At 46.4% G+C, this 19,499-nt stretch overlaps 1 protein-coding gene across 9 annotated transcripts in view; it reads right to left on the bottom strand.

Moving 5' to 3' along the window:
- Nucleotides 1-1,997: 1,997 nt before the first annotated feature.
- Nucleotides 1,998-19,499, bottom strand: part of ppargc1a (peroxisome proliferator-activated receptor gamma, coactivator 1 alpha) — a 225,285-nt gene continuing 207,783 nt past the window's right edge. For 5 of the 9 annotated variants that reach the window (XM_076035391.1, XM_076035390.1, XM_076035392.1 and 2 more), the window contains exons 4-13: nucleotides 19,119-19,244; nucleotides 16,808-18,134; nucleotides 15,837-15,882; nucleotides 15,552-15,625; nucleotides 11,175-12,393; nucleotides 9,808-9,900; nucleotides 8,865-8,985; nucleotides 7,585-7,706; nucleotides 6,711-6,862; nucleotides 1,998-5,009 (exon numbers count right to left, since the gene is read on the bottom strand). In XM_076035391.1, coding sequence (XP_075891506.1) covers nucleotides 4,906-5,009; nucleotides 6,711-6,862; nucleotides 7,585-7,706; nucleotides 8,865-8,985; nucleotides 9,808-9,900; nucleotides 11,175-12,393; nucleotides 15,552-15,625; nucleotides 15,837-15,882; nucleotides 16,808-18,134; nucleotides 19,119-19,244 — 3,384 coding nt within the window. In that variant the 3' untranslated portion in view covers nucleotides 1,998-4,905. The remainder of the gene's footprint in view (nucleotides 5,010-6,710; nucleotides 6,863-7,584; nucleotides 7,707-8,864; nucleotides 8,986-9,807; nucleotides 9,901-11,174; nucleotides 12,394-15,551; nucleotides 15,626-15,836; nucleotides 15,883-16,807; nucleotides 18,135-19,118; nucleotides 19,245-19,499) is intronic. The other 4 variants (XM_076035396.1, XM_076035395.1, XM_076035398.1 and 1 more) reach the window with 1 other exon arrangement.

Below are 19,499 nucleotides of genomic sequence, written 5' to 3'. Positions count from 1 at the left end.
TCTCTATCCAACGTCACATGGAAAAATACTGGAGCAATCAGGCGATAGTCATGGAGACAGCTTCCCAAAACAACAATCTGCAGCAGCTTTTCAAGCTCCACCAAGGGGAAACAGGCCCCTGCCAGCACTGAAGCCAACTGTATCAGTTGCTGGTGTGAGCTCTGAAACCATCCTTTTGCCACGGAAGACCTCACCCTGTACAGACACTCCACCACTAACCCGGATTGCTCCATCACCCCCGTCTCCCCAGCTGAAGTCAAGGCAGCCCTTGAAGGACGGCAAAGCCCCTAGCATTTGTACCATTCAAGCAGAGATGCTGAAGGCTGGGGACGTTGACATCATCCTCTGACTCACACAGATCATAAACCTTGTGTGGGTCTCTGAGTCGCTGCCAGACGATTGGAGGGGGGGCATTATACTTCCCTTCTGGAAGCATAAGGGAGATCAGCTGACCTGCAGCAACCGGCATCACACTCCTCTCCATCCCTGGCAAACTTTTCACCTGCATCCTACTCACTCGAGCCCTCCCTGCAACCTGAAGCAGACGCTGCCAACAACCGACCACATCTCTGCTCTCCGGCTCATAATAGAGAAGGGTCGGGAGTTCAGAAATGACCGACACCTGCTCATCGCCTTCATAGACCTGAGGGTTGCCTTCGACTTCACGGGTCCCTCTGGAACATCTTGAAGTCTCTCGGTGCCCCAACCAAAATCACAGCACTCAAGGTGCAGAAAGCTGTGTCCATTAATGGTTGAGACTCTGAGTGGTTCCCCATAAACAGCAGGGTCAGGCACGGCTGTGTCGCCACTCCACAACTCTTCAACTGCGTCATCGACCACCTGACGTCAAGAGTCTGTGAGCGGATCCCCGGGGTGCTACTCGGCAAGTACACCCTGAATGACATGGAATATGCTGATGACACCACCTTGTTCCGTGAGACTGCCGATCAGCTCAGCGAAGCTCTCAGCATGTTCAATGAGGAAAACAAAAAGCTCAGCCTGAAGATTAACTGGTCCAAGACCGAACTTATGCGTGTCTGTGATGGACTGACCCACCACCCCTCCTATTTGATGGCACCCCTGTCCACTTTGTCCCTACCTTTAAATATCTTGGCTCGACTGTGTCCAACACAGGAGAACTCAAACAAGAGGTCAACCATCGTCATCCCCTCGCAGCCTTGGCCATGCAGTCCTTATGGAGACCATTGTCCTAAGAGAGCTATTCACAATAAATAACACAATAAAAGGAGTCGGTAGATATGTCTCATTGCCTTTACTGAAGCTCCATATAATACAATTACAAACCCTCTCCCACCAGTCTCTTTTCAGAACCCGTATGCACCAAGAACGAAGGGTCTGTAATTTTCAAATGAAGTCCAGCTCGACGCAAATTTGCGTGTGATATTTGCACTTTTTTTTTGAAATGTCATTAGTACATAGCACTCACTTACAAAAGTACATTTGCTGTGGTAGATGTGTACTTCGGCAGTAAAATCGCCAGTAATATGTTGTATACGTTTGTACATTTCTGACCAATCTGCTGACGGTGGCGAAGCACATCTGCTGCTGTTTGGTGAGGAAACTCGTTAAATTGAAGACCAGTACGGACATTACACCGATGCTGTTTCGCACTCCTCTTGTTTTGTTATTGTGCGACAAAAGAGGTTCACTGGAAGTTAACACGTGCTGAAAAGACTCATATTGCCCCCTAGTGTGGGGGAGGTGAATGCATTCCTGTCAATAATTAGATTTTTCAGCTGCATGTAAACTGGGACAAGGAGAGAAGCCCGATTTGATCAAAAGACAGAATTATGAGTTTAGTATGATTAAGCTCTGCATGTAAACGTACTTGCGGGGTCGGTGGCAGGAGTGAAATTCTCCTTAATCATTGCAAGTAAATTAAGTGCAAAAAGAAAATTGCAAAATAACATTGAATTGTAGGAAACCTATGTAGTTTTGTTTTCAGTTAAAGGTGGACTGCAATGAAGACGACTTCATTTTTTTTTCAAACACATTTCCCTTTATTGGCATGGTGAGGCTGATGAGAATTGCACATTAAAAAAAAAATGAAATTCACAAGAAAGTCGTACAATAGGTAGAACCACAAAGGCATTGGTAAGGACTTGGCAGAAGGCAACGTGGATAGGACACCGACAGAAAAACACACAGCAACTCCCCGAAGCCCCCAATTCCATCTTATCCAATCCCATCCGATACACACACACACAATCACGCACACACACACAAGCACACACGCACGCACCTGCTTCAAACCACACACACATGTACATTTGCTCGTACACATTTTGTCCTTCCAAAATAAAAACATGATTACCCGACAAACGTTGAAGCAGTGGCAAAGTCCTCAACCAGTCACATTATTAAAAAACCGCCACAGTTGAAATTTTGTGTTATATATTGCTACTCTAGGCGATTTACAAAGCTTGTTTTTTTTTTTTTTTAAATTATCATCATTAATATTACAAGGATTAAAGCCACATCTATCAAATGGGACACGACACCATTACCCAAACGCCATATAGACAGCAAGAATGCAAAACAACGTGAAAACACAGGTAACAGGGGTTTATTTTTTTTTTCAACCTTCTTTGACCAATTTTGGAGTTTTTGCATCATCAAAATTAGTTGTTTCTTGTTGCCGCAGTTAGATTCCATGTGAGGAAGTCTGTGATCTGCTCGGCTTTTATACAAAAGAGGGTTTTTCTTTTTTTTCCCCACCATTCCCTCCTTTCTGGGATGGAAGATTTTATCTCATTACTTGAACCACGCTGGTGGAAATTAAAATAATAAAAAATTGGATATTAATTGATCTAGAAACTGCAAGGTTACCTTGCAGGTCATGTTGGTGACACTGTGAGGAAGGAGGAATGGGGAGGAGTAGGCAGTGGACAGAGCAATGCTCAGCAACCTGCCTGGTTAAGGGCTGTGCATCTTGCAACAGCAACAGCTGAGACACAACAAACAGTGTCAACTGGTTAAAAACACAGCGAGTGGGACAATCGTTACACGACGTTACAATCGCCATCTTAAAGGGACAGAGCAGGCGGTGGCAATGGAGGCCATCATAGCAACCAGCGACTGGGTAATGGGTCAAGTCCAACTTCACACAACAGCAGGAGATAAAATACAACTCTGAAAAATAATTTATTGCTTTTTATATAGTTTTCCCCCCTCGTATTTATATCATTTTGTTTTTGTCATTAATCATCCTGTAATTATTGTGAATAACAGTATCATCATTGTATATATATTTATATATATTCATAATGTACAACAAATACAAGATCTTTAAAAAATTCAGGAAGAAAAAAAGAAGGAAATTGTAAACTTTTGTTTTGGCATTCACATAATCAAGCGCAAGTGGAGCAACGGGTGTTTCCCAGTGATGAAAGAAAAACAAAATCAAAATCAGTTTTATTGCTTCCTGTTCCGCCTCAGTGTGGAAAACAAACAAAAAAAAGGAAGGCCGACGTGCTGCCGATCTGACTGATAGCGCAAGACACAAATCGTGATGAAGTGTGGGTGATTCGCTGCACAGTTCTGATTGTTTTGGAAAGGCATAGAAGGTCATATGTTATCTCCATGGAGACCGTCGGCTGCACACAATGTCTAGTGATTGCAATTTAAATAAGTCTGAAAAAAGACAAATAAACACAAACATTGCGCCCATGTGAAATGGAGCCTATAAATAGATTTGATTCAAATATTAAAATAAATAGATAAATATGTGTATGCACTGATTGATTTCATGATTTGAATGCACTCTTTCTCTACGGGTAATCAAAAATCGGACCAATAAAAAGCAACAAAATCAAACTGAGTCACCTACATACATACATATACTGCTCTATATAGTTATTCATAGAGAAAATATATATGTATGGATGTATGTACTGATTGTTCAGAAATAATTAATTAAAAAAAACGCAGTTCCTTTGTTTTGTACAATCATGAAAAACATGTTAAAAATGCATTTTACACTGTTTGTATAAGTAAATACACTGATTGATAAAACTGTATAAACTATACATGGTTGAGTGTTCAATGTTTCCAAGTCCTACCCCTCCTGAAGAAAATAACTTAACAAAAAGGAAGTTTGTTCACATGCTCCCTTTCAAAACAAGTAATCGGACACCTCTTAATTTCTTCACCCCACTATTTTTACAATCATATCACGTCTTCGGACCATGGTGTAGGTGTACAACTTCTCACAACTGTCATTTCCACAGATTAACATTCTGAATTAAGAAATTATCCTCCTTTGTATTCTTTTTTTTTTTTAAAAAAGGCTGCATTTTACAGTGCATAGCTGTAACAAATAAAGAACGTTTTATCTGATATGTACATTAAAACAAAAATATTACTTCTTTTTAGAAGTGTCTGTAAATATTCAGCTACATTTCTCTGCTAAAATGTAGATGATAAATGTTACCTTGAGAATCCCCCCATATCCTCACTGATGTGCCCGCTCGTCATGTAACACTTCATCCAAACGCCACATTTGAAGGAGAAATTAAACCCACCAGCGACAATGCCAGTCTGGCTGAACAAACTCCTGAAGAATCATGGGTATTGTCGTGCTCAAAGGAAAACAATAAAATATGACGTTTTGTCTTCTTTCTTCTTTTGCACCAGGTTCTGAAGGTTATTCGCCTTTCCCACAGTGTCACTTCCCAGCTCTTCAGCAGCTTGGTTCATGTAAACTTCATTTTTGTTATATTCATTTTTAGCGACATAAGTCTATAGTTTTTTTTTATTTTTTTTTTATATATACTCCAGGGTTTAGAGTGTAAAACCTTCTGGTCATCTCCTTGTGGTTGTTGTCCATGTAGGAGTAGGAGGGGAAGAGAACAACAATGAGGTATGGGAGGTCCGCTGAACTGGTTACCTTCTCAGGCTGCGCTGGGCCTCCATCAGCAGGCTGTCAAAATCCATGGAGTCGTACTTGCTTTTGGTGGAGGTGGGATCAAAGTCGTCTGAGTGGGAATCTGGAAATGGGAGCATACAACTGTGGTCAGCGCTGAGCACACATACGATCTACACAGAGTATTGTGCATTATTGCTTGGTCATTCATATGTATTGTTTGGGGAATAGCAATGCAAATCTCTGCAATATAATTCAAAACAATCATTCAACTAACTGTGGAATAATAAGCCACACCCATTTTTAATGAATTAAATCCTGTAAAATAATTACCGAGCACAACAGTTCTTGGGGAAAAAAAATCATTACAATCAATAGCTGTGCACTTATAAGGGAAATTACAAATCCATCTCTGGTAATAATGTGCATTATTTGTCCTGAAGTGGTTCACGTAACACTTTTTAACACAACTGACATACAAACACTGTTCCAAAATAAGATCAGGATGAAAACCTGCATAACATCCAGTTGAGGAAAACAGACAACGACCATTGAGCTTCTCTGGCATCTACTATCAGTCTATTCCTCTGTCCATCTCATTGGTTCCATTCATCCCGTTCAAGACCATAAACATGAACTGTATCTCATCTTGAACGCATGGCGCTTGCAGCTTGACGGTGTTGCACGGGGAACCGTGAAGGATAATTATAATACTCTCTCCACTTACGGAACAAAGACACAAGCATGTGGAAGATGGAGAGGACAGAGGGGGGGGGGGGATGAGGTTTGGGTAAAAATAAATAAATAAAAAAAAATCACATGATGATGAGCTCTGCCATCTTCCTTCAGGACAGGCTGACAAAGAGGTGATCACATGACGGCCTCGTCATTACAACAGACTGATTAGTCATTTTGGGTATAATGTCCCTCCTGAAGGCTTCAGGATTGGCTACTGTATTGCTCTGAGCCAATTCCTCATCTCATGCAGGGAACTCTGCTTTTTAGTCGAGAAAGATTACCATTTCTCTCCATCCTGACCCAAAGACTCCGGTGCTGACCTTGCATGAAGCTGACCTAATAAATAACCGTCAAGTTGCCAACGGATATCTCGCGCCTTAATGTAACAGGGTGTCAGGAAAGAAACAAAAAGAAGACGAGGACTGTTTTTATTCTCTACATGAGCTAAAAACAAGAAAAGCCTTATCTTCATTGACATTGTGCATTATTTATCAATCCCCAGTGGAATGAATGAGAAAATTTCTGTCTCCGGCCTTGTGCATACTAAGAGGAATCCCTCACACCGCAAGAGCTCCAGCATGTTGTGCTGTTAACAAAATGCAAGCGTTCTTGCACTGAACCTCAGGCTTAAGGGAGGACCAGCATTCAGGTCCTAACCTCTCCTATCCACATGTAAAACCCATCTCTTGTGACGCTATATCTGCCCTAAACTCCAACATATCATTCCGATGAAGCATAAGCACGTGATGCTTAACCGGGCCTGACGAATTCCGCCCTCGGGTCTGTCTACGGGGAGACAATGGAGCTCTATTTCTGGCATGTCCACTGGCTGACCTCTGAACTCTTGCTGCCCTCATCACTGCCGATGCCTGATGGACGCATTCAGGATGGCAGGGGCAGTTACGAGAGTCTCTTCAAAAGAAGCATCACTCAAGACGTTTCCCCTCGTCTTTTTATGTCTTATGATTTCCCTGCCCTTCTTCTTTTATCACGGACAGTCCTCCAGCGTACACAAACATGCTTCACAAGTGCTGCAGGCTAGGAAGGCAGGCTGAGGGGGAGGTTTGAGCAATGACGCTGCTCTTACCCAAGTCTGTGTAATGTGATTTGCAGAACTGCTTCTGCCCACCAAAGCACAGCTCGAACCGAGGCTCGTTTGACCTGCGCAGGGTGTGTCCGTTCTCCAGGGCGGCGAAGGCATCGCAGGTGTAGCGGTATGTGATGAAGCCGAAATTGTCCCTGGCGGAGGAAATATAGCGGTAAGTCAGAGTCTGAATGAGATTCGGGATGAGATTCACACCACTTCAACGCAAAAGAGCATCAATGTTGTTGGGCTTCCAAAGTCCAAAACTCAATGAACCTGGAGATTATTTATTAAGCTATTCTGTCTTTGTGTCAAAACTTCAGCACCTGATTGTCCATCACACACAGTTTCATGCTCAGGTTTAGGAAAATGATAATGGAAACGCAAAAATGAAAAAAAACAAAACAAAACAAAAAAAAACCTGTACATTAATCTGCAAAAACTCAAAGATGAATTTATGTGATGGGTGTTTACACTGAAGGCTCAAGATGCATTGCAGCATGGAATGCAGCAGGAATAGTATGGATGGATATACAACTTGTCTGATTCAATGCAGTGCTTGCAGACCTTTTATCATCTTCTCAAACCTGGACCTTTTTGCGTTGCTAATACTTGTTTTGTACCCTCCTACTTCCTCCTTTTGCAAGCAATGTTTTTCCACCTGCACCAATATCTGCCACCAAAACTAGTCTAACTCCTGCATTCTCAACACTTGATGGAAATGCACCTAATTTCATATTTGTTTTCTTTTTTGGGCGAATTTTCAAAAGATTTGCGTCATACTGTGATGGAAACCAGGCCAGTTTGCTCCAAAATCAGCAGTTGCACAAGCTCTTCCTGGAGAACACAGGAAGTCCTGGAGGGGGGAGCAGCTTACCCGTCGTCCCTCAGGTTCACTGCACACTCCTCGATTTCGCCGAAGACTTCAAAGCGGCGCTTCAGCTCGGTGCGGGTGCAGTCAGACCTCAGTCGCCCCACGTACACGACCCGTCTCTCCTCCTGCTCGTTAAGGGGAGACACAGACAGAGAGGCGGGGCGGGGGGGGGATTAAAGGAGTGGGAGTGTGTTTTTTTCTCCTCACACAGCTTTAATGAATTGGTCTTGATCACTCCTGTGGATACTGCAGTCTTCACAGACCCCATAACTCCTTGTATTTTTTTTACACATCCCTCTTCTGTCTGTCTGCTCCTTGTGTTCTGCTGTGATTGGTTCAGCTTTCTCCCCGTTATCTGATAGAGGTGCAGATGGAGTGCCTTCCATCTGCACATTTTTTTCTCCTTTCTTTTCCCCCTGCGATTCACCAGGGAGAAGCTGAACTTTATTTTTTTTTTTAAACTATGCCACCTCTTTACCTTTTCCTTTCAGACGGCTGCAGTTTCTGCTTTTATTTTGGTGGAGTCCAAAAAAGGTGTGTTGAGGTGACTCAACTGTGCGGAGTCAATAAATGTAGTAAACAGTGGCTTGATTATGGATCTGTTAATTTAAATCAGATAATACTGAGAGCAGGATGGTCCAGGGGGCAAAAAAAATGCTGTGTTCCAGTAAATCTCAGAGGACGTTGGGGTCATCATAGAATAATTTAAAGGAACAAACTGCACCAGGCTGCAATTACAGCTTTTCGGCAATTTAATTGCAGCTGCTAATCATTCTGTACAACTCAGAAGGGGCTCGGGGGTAAGGCGCTACCACTATTACTATTTATTTATTCATTCATTTAGGGTGCAGCAAGCACCTAACCATGCACGGCTCGTGAATACGTAGTAAATCAGCCACCTGCTAAACTTAAAGGTCACCTTTGCCCCCTTTAGGAACAAGGGGAAAATACAGATTAACCACAAGATGACTGCTTTATACTTGTTTTCCACACTGTCTTTTTAAAAAACGTTTGCTGAGTGAGGTGCTGACGACTGATAAATAGACGGCCTTTTTGTGACGGCACCCCGAGGGCTGCCTGTGTGGGCGGGCGAGTTGCTTAGACACTCGCAAAAAAAATAAAAAAAAATAAAAAGTGCAACCCTCTGTGAAAAAGCTTGTTTGACAGATTGAGCAAAGCGCGACGTGACGGACCATGTGGCAATCCAAAGGCTTTGGAAGTAAACAGTCAACAAGAATTCATAGTTCATTTTTGCGTTTTTGTTTTCCTGAGCATTGACTCACTATTGCTTTTTGTTTCTGCCTCTCTCGCTGCTCGGCCCTTTCAAACTCCCGCTTCTCGTGGTCCCGCCGGTACTCCTCCCGCTTCAGCCTCTCGTGCTGGTACTCCTCGTAGCTGTCATACCTGCAGGAGAGGAGACACGTGAGACACAGCCAGAAGAATGCGCCCTCTAAGGTTCACCCGTCAGGCACCAAAGACAAGGTTGCAAAGGAGGAGCAAAGACATGTTAATAAGATGTCTCTTTGCTATGATTAGGGGACTGGTGAGACGGTCCCACAGGAGTGCTGGCGAGCGGCGCCGGTGGGGAGCCGGGCAGCTGCGACTGTCAGCAGAACTTCACATGTCATTACTTTCTGCTTAGTTTGGGCTTCATCAAGAAGGAAAGTGCAACTTTCTCCCCTCCACCCCAGATGAGCGCCAGGCATGTCCGTTAAGTTTTGGGCTGACGAGTGACTCTGAGGCTTGTCGGGTGTCATTAGGCCCGTGGATGAGTCTCTCTCCCTGCGCCATGTCAGTACTTCTCTGCATATGAAATGTTCCCCTCCGCTGCAGAAACTATTGCAGCACTTAGCTGAATCAGTGTCAGCTAACTGTGACAGAGAGCAATGCAGATGGGATGGTTTTGTCACCAGTCCTATAAAACATGTTTAATTAAACATATTTGGCCTGAATGTTTGCCACAGGGGTTCCAGTCTGGATGTGACAGACAGCCGCAAAGCTTTGGTCTGGCGGTGGAAAGCAAATCGCAGAAGAATGCGATGATTTCTGAGCAGCGGCGGGAATTACATGTACGTTTATCGTCAATCCTTTCTCAACTGGAAAAGGTTGTCACTCTGCCGAGGCAGTTTTTGAGGAGCAACATCATAATTCTGAGCTGAAGTATGTGACTTAACGGAGGTTAATGACATTAGACTGGAGTTAAAGTAATTTATTTCCAGTAATCACCTTGGCCTGCGGCTGAGAGGAGATCGAGACTGAGGGTGGGGGCTCTTGTTAGTCCTGGAATGGAAAGTGCTTGAGTCGGAGTTGTGGCGAGACCTGAGGGGAAAACAGGAAACATTGAACATGGAAATATTATTCAAGCCTGGCTGTTCACCTTAAATGTTTAGGATACAATATGGTGAAAACAATTATTTTTAGATGTCAAGAAGCCACAGCTTTGTCCTCAGCTAACCCACCACTGCACACACACACACGCGCACACACACACACACACACACACACACACACACACACACACACACACACACACACACACACACACACACACACACACACACACACACACACCTGCTGTTGAACATACATGCACCTGCTATCTATGTTGCATGAGGAAATGGTCGATATGCACTGGACGCTTGACTGCAGAACTTGTACACCTGCACACCTCAAGCTCCCAGCGCTAAATTATTGAAGTGCTGCTAAAGGAGGAAGACCTGAATTATAGAGGGGGAGAACTTTGGGAAGCCCAAAGAGCAGAAGGTTACTGCAGCGTGGCGATATCGAGGATCTGTTGGGCACGAGAGGCAGGATATGGCTCATTTTTGGGCAAGGATTCAGTTCTTGTGTAACCTGAAAAGCTTTGCTTTCAAAGCTTCAATTCTTGGCAAGTGCCTTGAGAAAGCTTATCACTGTCAGATGATGGAACGCCTCCACTGTATCACTGTGTAATTTGTGGGAAGACAGAGCAAAGAATAAAGACCCAAACAGAATGAAGTCCTTCTGTTGGCTCTTTGGAATAAAGTGACCTTTAAGTAATCAGGCAAACAGACTGAGTCACTGCAGCGGCATTTTCCACTGCGAGCCACTCAATGAACCGCCACTGCCAAACTGAATTTCCTCCTGCACAGCGACAACAGCTCGGCCCTGTTCCTCCAGAAAAACAACAGGAAAAAAAAGCCCCTCAGGTCTGATCAAAGGGAAGCATGGGAAATGTAGTTTCTCTGACAGTGCTCTGATGCTGGGGAGGAGCAGAGACTACAGTGCCACAGTCTGGATTCTTCTTTCATCTCGGGGGATGCAAGAGCGGACAGTTTGCCACTGAGTAAAAACAACAGCTGGCGCTTGAAACACTAGCCCCAGAATCAAACATTATTGGTGGCTCCTGGGCCAGGGGTGTTGAGGAAGACACTTCGGAAAAAAAAAAATTCCCAGAGATTAAAATGAAAAAAAAAAAAAAAAAGATTTTTGCTCCCTGCATCATTCAGTTTTCATGGTGGGTGTGGATGTGTCTTGTTATTTGACGTGTTTTTAGTCAGCTCAACAGCTGTGGAACTTCATCTAAGAGCAGGTGGGTGCGAATGGTAACTTACCAAGAGGAGGGATGTCTGTCCGGTGAGCTGGAGAGGGAGCGCCTTCGCGAGTGCAAAGAGGAGCTGCGCGAGCCGGAGTGGGAACGAGAGCGGGACCGTGATCCACTGCCGGTCCAGCGGAAAGGCCTGGTGGGCGACAGGAGGAGGGAGGACGGCGGGGAGATGGAGCCTCGTGAAGGGGAGCAGCTGGATGGTGGCGAGCAGGAGGGAGAGCAGGGGTGGCAGTCGAAGAGCAGGTCCGGAGGGGTGCCCTCCCACGGATAGAGAAAGCGACTCTCACGGCCTTCGCCCAGCTCCGGGTCGTCGTGGAAGGGGAGGAAGCCTGGGTGCAGGTAGCTGGATCCGGGCAGCCTCTGGGAGTAGAAGCTATCATCGCTGTCCTGAGAGGGGAACTGAGGGGCCGTGGCCTTGCTTGCATTGCTGCCAGTTTCTTTCTCCTGGGCCCCCTGGCTATAGAGGACATGCAAAGGATGTCCAAAGTGCTTATTGAGTTCTGCTCTGATCTCATTGTCGCACAGGAGCTTCCGGTTGGTGGCAGGGGAGTGCCTGCCATCAGCAGCGGCTTCTTGCAGTGGGCTCTGGGCGTCCCGAGTCGGGTTCTGTTTCTCTTTGCACCCTTGCACCGCCGTCGCTTTGCCATCGGCAGCGGCGAATCGCTGCTGCTTAGCAGAAGCGGCAGGTAGAGTTGATGAAGAAGAAGACAAAGATGAGGATGATGGAGAGGATGTTGGCATGGCTGAGTCCTTACATTCCACACAGCGGTCCCCCGCGTTGCCCGCAGGAACCACAGGAGCAGCAGGTGAACCTGGAGTAACCGTCATGGTAGGAGTGACAGTGCCACTGTCCTTCTTGGCACCAGCTGATGCCTGGCAATAGTCATGATCGCTGTGGCCGCGGGACGCCGTCCGCTTACTGTTGCTAACGCCGTGACGCTCCTCGAGGCCAGCCCGCGCTGTGCACTGGGTGACGGAATAAGGGAGAGCGGCGGACTCTTTGCTCAGCTGCGCGTAAAGCTCAGTCTGTTTGGGACCCTTCTTGGCTAGGCCCCCGCAAGAGGCACCTGGGGCTGGGGCCAGCGTGCCGGGGCCAGACTCATTCAACCTGGCCCGTTTGCACGCCAAGGCTGAGGAGGAACATGAAGACAACTTGGTTTTGAGCGATGCTTTAAAAGGATTCTCTTGACTGGCTTTGTGTGGGGGCGTGGTAGGTGGTGTCAGACCTGTGGAGGGAGGAGAAGACATTGAGGTCAGTGAAGAGGGGTTAGGAAAAGGAAAATGAAATGATAATGAACACCTTCCTCAAACCCTCCCTCCCTCCCCCACCCCTTTCTTCCTCTCCCTGTAAAACCCCGGGTCAGTTTATAGATAATGACGACAGATACATGCCTGATTAAAACACTCACTTTCACTCGGCCTAATCCTGATCTCTGTTTTATTGCGATCTTGACAGATTAATGTAATGCTTGGTGTAACTTAATATGGTGGTGCTCTAATACGGATGACTTGCCATCCCCTTCCTATCTGACCTTGGGAGGATCCCTTTTCATGAAAAGGGGGGGAAAAAAAATCACAACACAAACCCTGCAGAGGACGGCATGGGGGGTTGGGGGGGGGGGGTGAAAGCAGTGCATGGATCATATCTCTGTATCACGTAAATGTCTCAGCTGGACAGCAGCCAATTCATCCGAATAAAACCAAATACGTTTTTATTTTTATCATCCTGAAAGAGGAAGCTCTGAAATTGCGCTGTGGATCCTTCTCTCAATTCTCCTGCATCATCTCCTTTTTGGTGCACAAAAGATTTGTTGATTCTCTTATTGCAATTGTGATGGTGATTTTGTCCTGGAAGCGCAGGCAGCGGTGCCGAATGGCTTCCCGGATGGCATGTCCCGACTGCTTGTACCTGCTCTCCAACACCGCCTCGTCCTCCTCCCCCCCTCACACTAGATGCTACAGATTTACAGCCAGACAGATGGCAGTTATATGGGAAGTCCTGAGATGAGCCCACTTTATAGCATTGTTAATGCACTCACACAAACAGCCGCTGCCATTATTCTCATTCACGCCTCCCCTCTTCTCTTTTCCTTCTGTATTTCACTCTCTTCTCTCTGTTCTTCCTGTGTGCTCCCCTTAGCTGGATCAATCTCCTTTCTTTCCTTTCTATTCCACATCCTATTCCTTTTCTGTCTAGCACAGGCACACTCACACATGCCAGCGCACGCGCACACACACACACGCACACGCACACCGCTCACTTGAGTCAAGGCACTTTAGAAACACCCACGCTCTCCCCTATTCTTTGCCTTTTCTTATCACGCACCATCATTCTTTCCTTGCTGCTTGAATTGCACCAAATGACAGCCATTAGTATCAAATCTGAATCCAGTGTTTGAGAGTATGCATGAGGGGAGGCGCAAAGCTTGTGAGTGCATAAATACGAGAAGATGCCGTTGCTGTGTTTGGAACACCATGAGACCATGTCCGATGCTCCCCACCCCCACTTTGTTCACTTGCTTGGGCTAGCATCTTGTGGTTGTGGTACTGACGCAGGCTGTCAGAGACTTGCAAAATTCGCAGCTTGCCAATGAAATGACTTTTGAAAAGGCAAAGGGGGGGGGGGGGGGGGGGCGAGCGAGATCGGGTGCTCGATAATGCCCCAGGAACTTCTGTTTCCGCAATGAAGCGCCATCTGTCCGATACAATGTGCATGTGAGGTCATAAAGTAGGAACCATTAGTGACGGGGGTTTGGGGCAGGTGGCTTTAAATAAATCAGAATTAGATATGAGTCAAACTTGATGAATGATCAGGACTGGAGAGAGAAAGCGATGGATGGTTCATAATCTCCGAGTGCTCGGAGTGAATAATGAGTGGCCGCTTAAAGAGAAGTTGATCCCGCAGTAAGCCTTGCAAACACCAACACATAGACCACCGTGGTGCCATGAGATATGGCAATTAAAGACAACACTGTGCACAAGGTAAATCTATTAGCTTGGAGGAGATTAGGAGGCAGATCCCTGCGGTGGAGGCAGGCTTTCAGTAAAAAACGCAGACAGGAGTTGAAACAAAAATAATAAGTTGACCATTGTTCAGGCATAATTGATATTTCTTTTTTCAAAACCTCACTGAAAAGTTAAATTGTTGTAAAGCTCTAATAGGGATCCACCGACCTTGCTCCAAGGTATACAATGAAACCGCCCACCTGATTAGCCTATTGCATCATGATACTGCAGTGGCATGTTGTTCAAAACCCACAAAGTTCAACTTACTGCAATCTATATGCAGTCATCCAAAACTTTCCACACTCATGCCTACTCTGCTTAATGTTCAATCTAAAGTTTTGCGCAGGCTGGTGCTATTGAACGGCGGTGGGACAGAACGGACGCCCATGTCTGGTCACAGGTCAACGGGCTCGCCCACGTGCAGTAAAACACAGAGAAATATTAACCGTGCTTGATTGCTCCGGAGCTCAAGCAGCCCTGCTCTTTTCACTCCATCAAGTCTCTGTAGATATCACCTTTGACCCCAAAGAACTTATATGCACAAGAGGGGTTAAACGGCACTTGGGCCAAGGTTAGGGGAGACAGACAAAGGCTCCCACAAATCTTTATGCCCCATGTGATAGTTTGCAAGCAGATCAATTCCCTTGTGGTAAATGAATAGACAAAGGCACAATGCATGAGGCTTAGGGCAGCCATTTTCTTTTTATTAACCTTAAATGATTAATCGTGGAAAATCACTGACACGATAACTCTCAACATACACCCTATTTGTCTCCTGGAATAGTTTTCAGTCTTGCATGATGTTTGTAATAATGACACCATGTGCAAGGATGTTGTCAATAATGATCACATTTACAAAACAGCACCCCACTGCATGTTGGTCCCTTGACATTGGAAAATTGTGTCTAAGTCAGCTGATCTAATTGGCTGCATGTCCAGGGACTGGGGGGTGGGCTGGGGTTTGGATCATACTGGCAAAACTGAATTACACAGTAAACCCAATTAAAGCAATCACAGTGCCATTTCAATTTCCCTATGATGTGTAGGCTAAGTAAGCTGTCAGTCAGACAGCATTAGGATCTGATAGAGGAAGACGAGAAGCATATTAAGTCCTCTGTAAATGGGAAGAGGAAGGCAGCGGAGGGTGGAAGGAGTTCGCTAATAAACCCCCGAAGAGATTGGAAAGCCCTAATCAATACACAGGCACATAAAATGTTCTCCAACACCTTCACCTTGAACTCTGAACTGTGATGGAAGTATCAAGGTGCCAGTGCTAGAGTTAACCCTTTAATGTGCACAGCAATGGGGTGAGAAATATTCCAGTGGTTATGCTTTCAGTTCTTTAAATGAAGAATTGTTAAATGTCTTGTTAGCTCACCTGGGGTTCCAGCAATCTCCACACTTAATGTGCGTTCAATGGTTTTGTTCTCAAATGGTGATCCCTTGTGGTCACTGAAAGACAAAAAAAAAAAGAGACCGCCACACTTTAGCCTGAGGTAATGGCAAGACTAAATGCTATGGTGATCTAAGAAATGGAAATGAGTCACAACAAATGCCTCAATTCAGATTCTAGTCTCGGCTCTTTTCATTTGCTTTCTGTGGTCTGTTTGTTGCTGTGGTTTTTTCCTTGAATAATGTGGGAAAAACTTGCACTTGCACTTACTTTGGAGACTCTGGGGTCAAAGGAAGTGGCAAGGTGGTTGGTGTGGCTGCAGAACACAAAGGAGCATGGGTAATTATTGATCTAGGTATAACAATCATGGCAGAAGAGAAAAGGTCCACATTCTGCAACAGTTAATTTCAAATTGGCTCATTAAATGCAAGTATTACTACAGGAAACACCCATTAGAAAGTCTTATATTATGGACACTATTGGACAAGGCATATATATATATTTTTTGTTTTCTTTTTTTTTTTTTTTTATTGTTTTTTTTTTTATTTTGGATTGACCCCATTCTAAGAATTATGTCTCTGAGGATAAGACTGTTTTACTCTGTGAGGCAGGATGAGGTGATGGTGTGTACTTCTATGGGTGCCTTGACGCCTATGTACCCCCGCTCAAAGCAACAAAATAGATTGTGATGGAACAGAGACACAGCGAGACGATGCCACAAAACAAGACACATGACAGTGGGTGAGCCCTTTTCCTGCCTAATAAAGTCATAGTCACATGCACCAACAGCAGACTAGGATAAACAGGAAGGTGGAAAGGAGAGTCAAGGAAGCTTGTGCAGTTGCCCGAGGCTCTGGCCAGACTTGTGGGTTTGAGAATATGGCTTTAGTAGTACGACCCTGAAGGGTAGCACCCCGCATCTAAATGCACAGTCAGCACACTCAGCTTAATCAGCCAAAGATGTTGCAGGGGTCAGCTTATGGTAGATAAGGCTTGCCCCTTTTTCCCCCACCCTCTTCGCCTCGTGGTGTCTTAAATTTAAAAGAATGCCCCTGGGACAAGCAAAAAGCATTGGCTTTCAGGCTGTTTGTTGTGGCGGTTGTTCAGGCCCCTCAGAATGACAGTTAGATTTGCATTAGAATAGGGAGTTAGTTGTGAAGTCAAACTGGAAGAGGTTAAATCAGGACAGGGAGAGCAGAGAGCAGAGATAAGGCTAGTGGGGGGGATGCAGTCATTATTACCTAACAACAGGTGGGCCTGGTCGTCGGGGTGCTCGCTGAGTGTCTGCCTGTGTGGGTGCCCTTGCCCATGTATGCTGCGGGCAGGGCCAGGCTCTGCAATTCTAGTATCTGGGAAGAGTGGGCTTGGTGGACTTTGTGAGAGCACTGCTGCAGGGCGGCCCATGAGATGGTCATCATCAACAGCAACACCATCATCATCATCATCATTGTTGTCTTGGTAAAGATCCCTGTGGTTTAGCCAGCCCAGTTCCAGTCCGAAGCCCATATCTAGCCCTGAGTCTGACAGGCTGACCCAGCTCTCGATGCCAAGAGCTGATAGCAGGGACCCCGAGTCAGCCTCTTCATCCTGACGTGGTGGCGGCTCAATTCTAGAATCGGTGGTCTTGTTTAAATGGTGCCCCTCCACCTTTGAAGCAGCTAGGGCAGGGCTCTTGGACCTCTTACCTTTGTTTGATTTGCTTAGTGTGGTGGTTAATGCACCAATCTTTGGAGGGAGTATGTGCTCTCGATAGCGAGCTGGCCTTGGTTTGGAGGAGAGCAGCTGGCTAAGTAAGGGGTGCCCCGGCTTCTCGTCCCTTTTCCTAATTGTCACCGTTATGTGTTTGGGTGGCGCGTGGCCGGTACCGCTACTGCTACGGCGGCCTAGCCTGCCAACGCCCTGGGTAGCCTGAGTGGCGCCTTCAGCCTCTCGGCAATGCTCACAGCTGTGACTCACCTCTCGGGGAGGGAGGGAATATGAATGCATATACCTAATAAACCTAGCGGCGGCCAGGCGGGCCACATCGCCTGGCGGCCTTCCTTCTTCACTGGGCAGCCCGTGCTCCAGTTTGGGGCGGGCATGGCCGCAGGTGGAGGTTCTGTGGCCGTCAGGGACAGAGACGCCCTCCGACTCCTCAAACCCGTCATCGCGTCTGCAACGCTGCCACTTCCCAGCCCCAACACCAGCCACACTACACGCGCCTGCAGCCCGGCTCTCACCTCGCTGGTGATGCTGCTGCTGCGGCGGCTGCTGTTGCTGAGATGGCGGAGCTGTCTTCTTCTTGGAGGTGCTGGAGGAGGAGGAAGATGAGGTGGAGGAGAGGGAGGAGAACGAGGAGGTGGATGACGAGGACGGCGAAGAAGAGGAAGAAGACTCGCCGAGACCCAGGCCAGTCTTCTCCCTGCTACTGGCACCGCCCCAGGCGCTCTTGGCCTCGCTGGCTTTGGTGTGGAGCAGGATGTCATCTGTGGCTGTTAAGTACTTCAGCAGCTCAGCACAATGCCTCCTCACCGGGCGGCTCTGTTGGCCGGAGCCCCCTCTTGTTTTGCTATTCCAGGGGCTCTCCGTCTAGAGTGAAACAGGCGCAGAAACATTTGGTTAGTGCAATCTGGTTTCAGCGGAGGGGTCAAACTGCGGAAGCGAGCAAGACGGAGCCCCGAGCACGGCCAGAGCTCGACTATCTGGGAGGTAGTGGTGCTCCACCCATCATCTTAATTGCATGCCCATCTACTCCCCCACCACCACGCCACTCTGTATGCACACCATGTCCTCCGGGAGCTTTGTTCACTGCGCTCCAAAAATGGATGACGCAAAGGCACGCTATGAAAATAGAATCTGCCAGGGAAGGTTGACACACTTGACGTGCAAACGGAGTAACAGTATTTACCGAGCAATAAAGTTCAGAACGTAAATATTCTTTCATTCTCGTGATTTTCACGTATCAAGAAGATATTTCTCTTTTTTTAAGTGCAGATGACAATCTCTAGTAGATATGAACGATACGCACTAACATGACATCACAAGCTTTCTTTCACATGTTTTTGTGTCGACTGACTAAAATTTATCTCAATCAACTACCCCTTCTGGGAAAAAAATCCCCACCAAAAAAATAAGACTTATCTAATGAGAACATCAAGTCTGATATTTTGATCTTGCCGTCTCAAGGCATCAATCTCACTGCACGCGCGCCTGTCGCAGTTGCCCCCCCCTCCCCCACCACCCCGTCCACCCTCCCCTCTCCCCTCTTTTCCCTTTTTTCCTTCTCCCTCCAACAGGCACCACACCAAGGCGGATAAGTGGTGGAGCTAATGAGACAACGGTGCCGAAGCTTCGCCTGGAAAGCCCAACAGCAATCAGCCTGTTTTCATTACGAGATGGCCCCCTGGGACACGCAGAGTGGAGCAGCAGTCTAGCGTCTTCTAAAGACAGCCACCAAAACAAGGGGAGTGGAGGGGGAGGGGGAAGCAGCAAGCACTGACAAGAAATGCGGGCACAAAGAGAGTGAAATGGGCAAAGCAGCGTTGCAGTGCGAGCGCGGGCGGGTGTACCTACCTTGACGACGGCAGGTGGTGGTCTGATCCGGTGGTTGCTGCTGGCTGCATGGTTCTGTGCCTTGCCACCTGTGTATTGATTATAGCTGAGCTGGGAGTTTGCGGGTGCCAGAAGGAGCTTCTTCAGCTGTGGACAATCCCACATAGAATAAGAGGAAGTGGCAAAGGAGAAGGGTGGGGAGTGAGTGTGGTTTATTCAAATGACCAATTTTATTTCAATTAGACAGACTGCTCAGCCCTCAGGCCTTCTGTTGCTTTTCAACAAACCCGGAAGCAACTCAAATCCTTGTTTGGTTTATACTTATACTCAACCTTGTCATGTAAAAAACTCTATTGCAGCTCTACTCGAAATAAAGCAAGCTAGAGAGGACAAAAAGCTGAA

Source organism: Nelusetta ayraudi, unplaced genomic scaffold (assembly GCF_046127955.1).
Source record: "Nelusetta ayraudi isolate G7.1 ecotype Tasmania unplaced genomic scaffold, CSIRO-AGI_Nayr_v1 ptg000042l, whole genome shotgun sequence".
Taxonomy (NCBI): Eukaryota; Metazoa; Chordata; class Actinopteri; order Tetraodontiformes; family Monacanthidae; genus Nelusetta; species Nelusetta ayraudi.
Note: the sequence above shows the minus strand (reverse complement) of the source record. Positions and strands in the feature narration are given on the sequence as shown.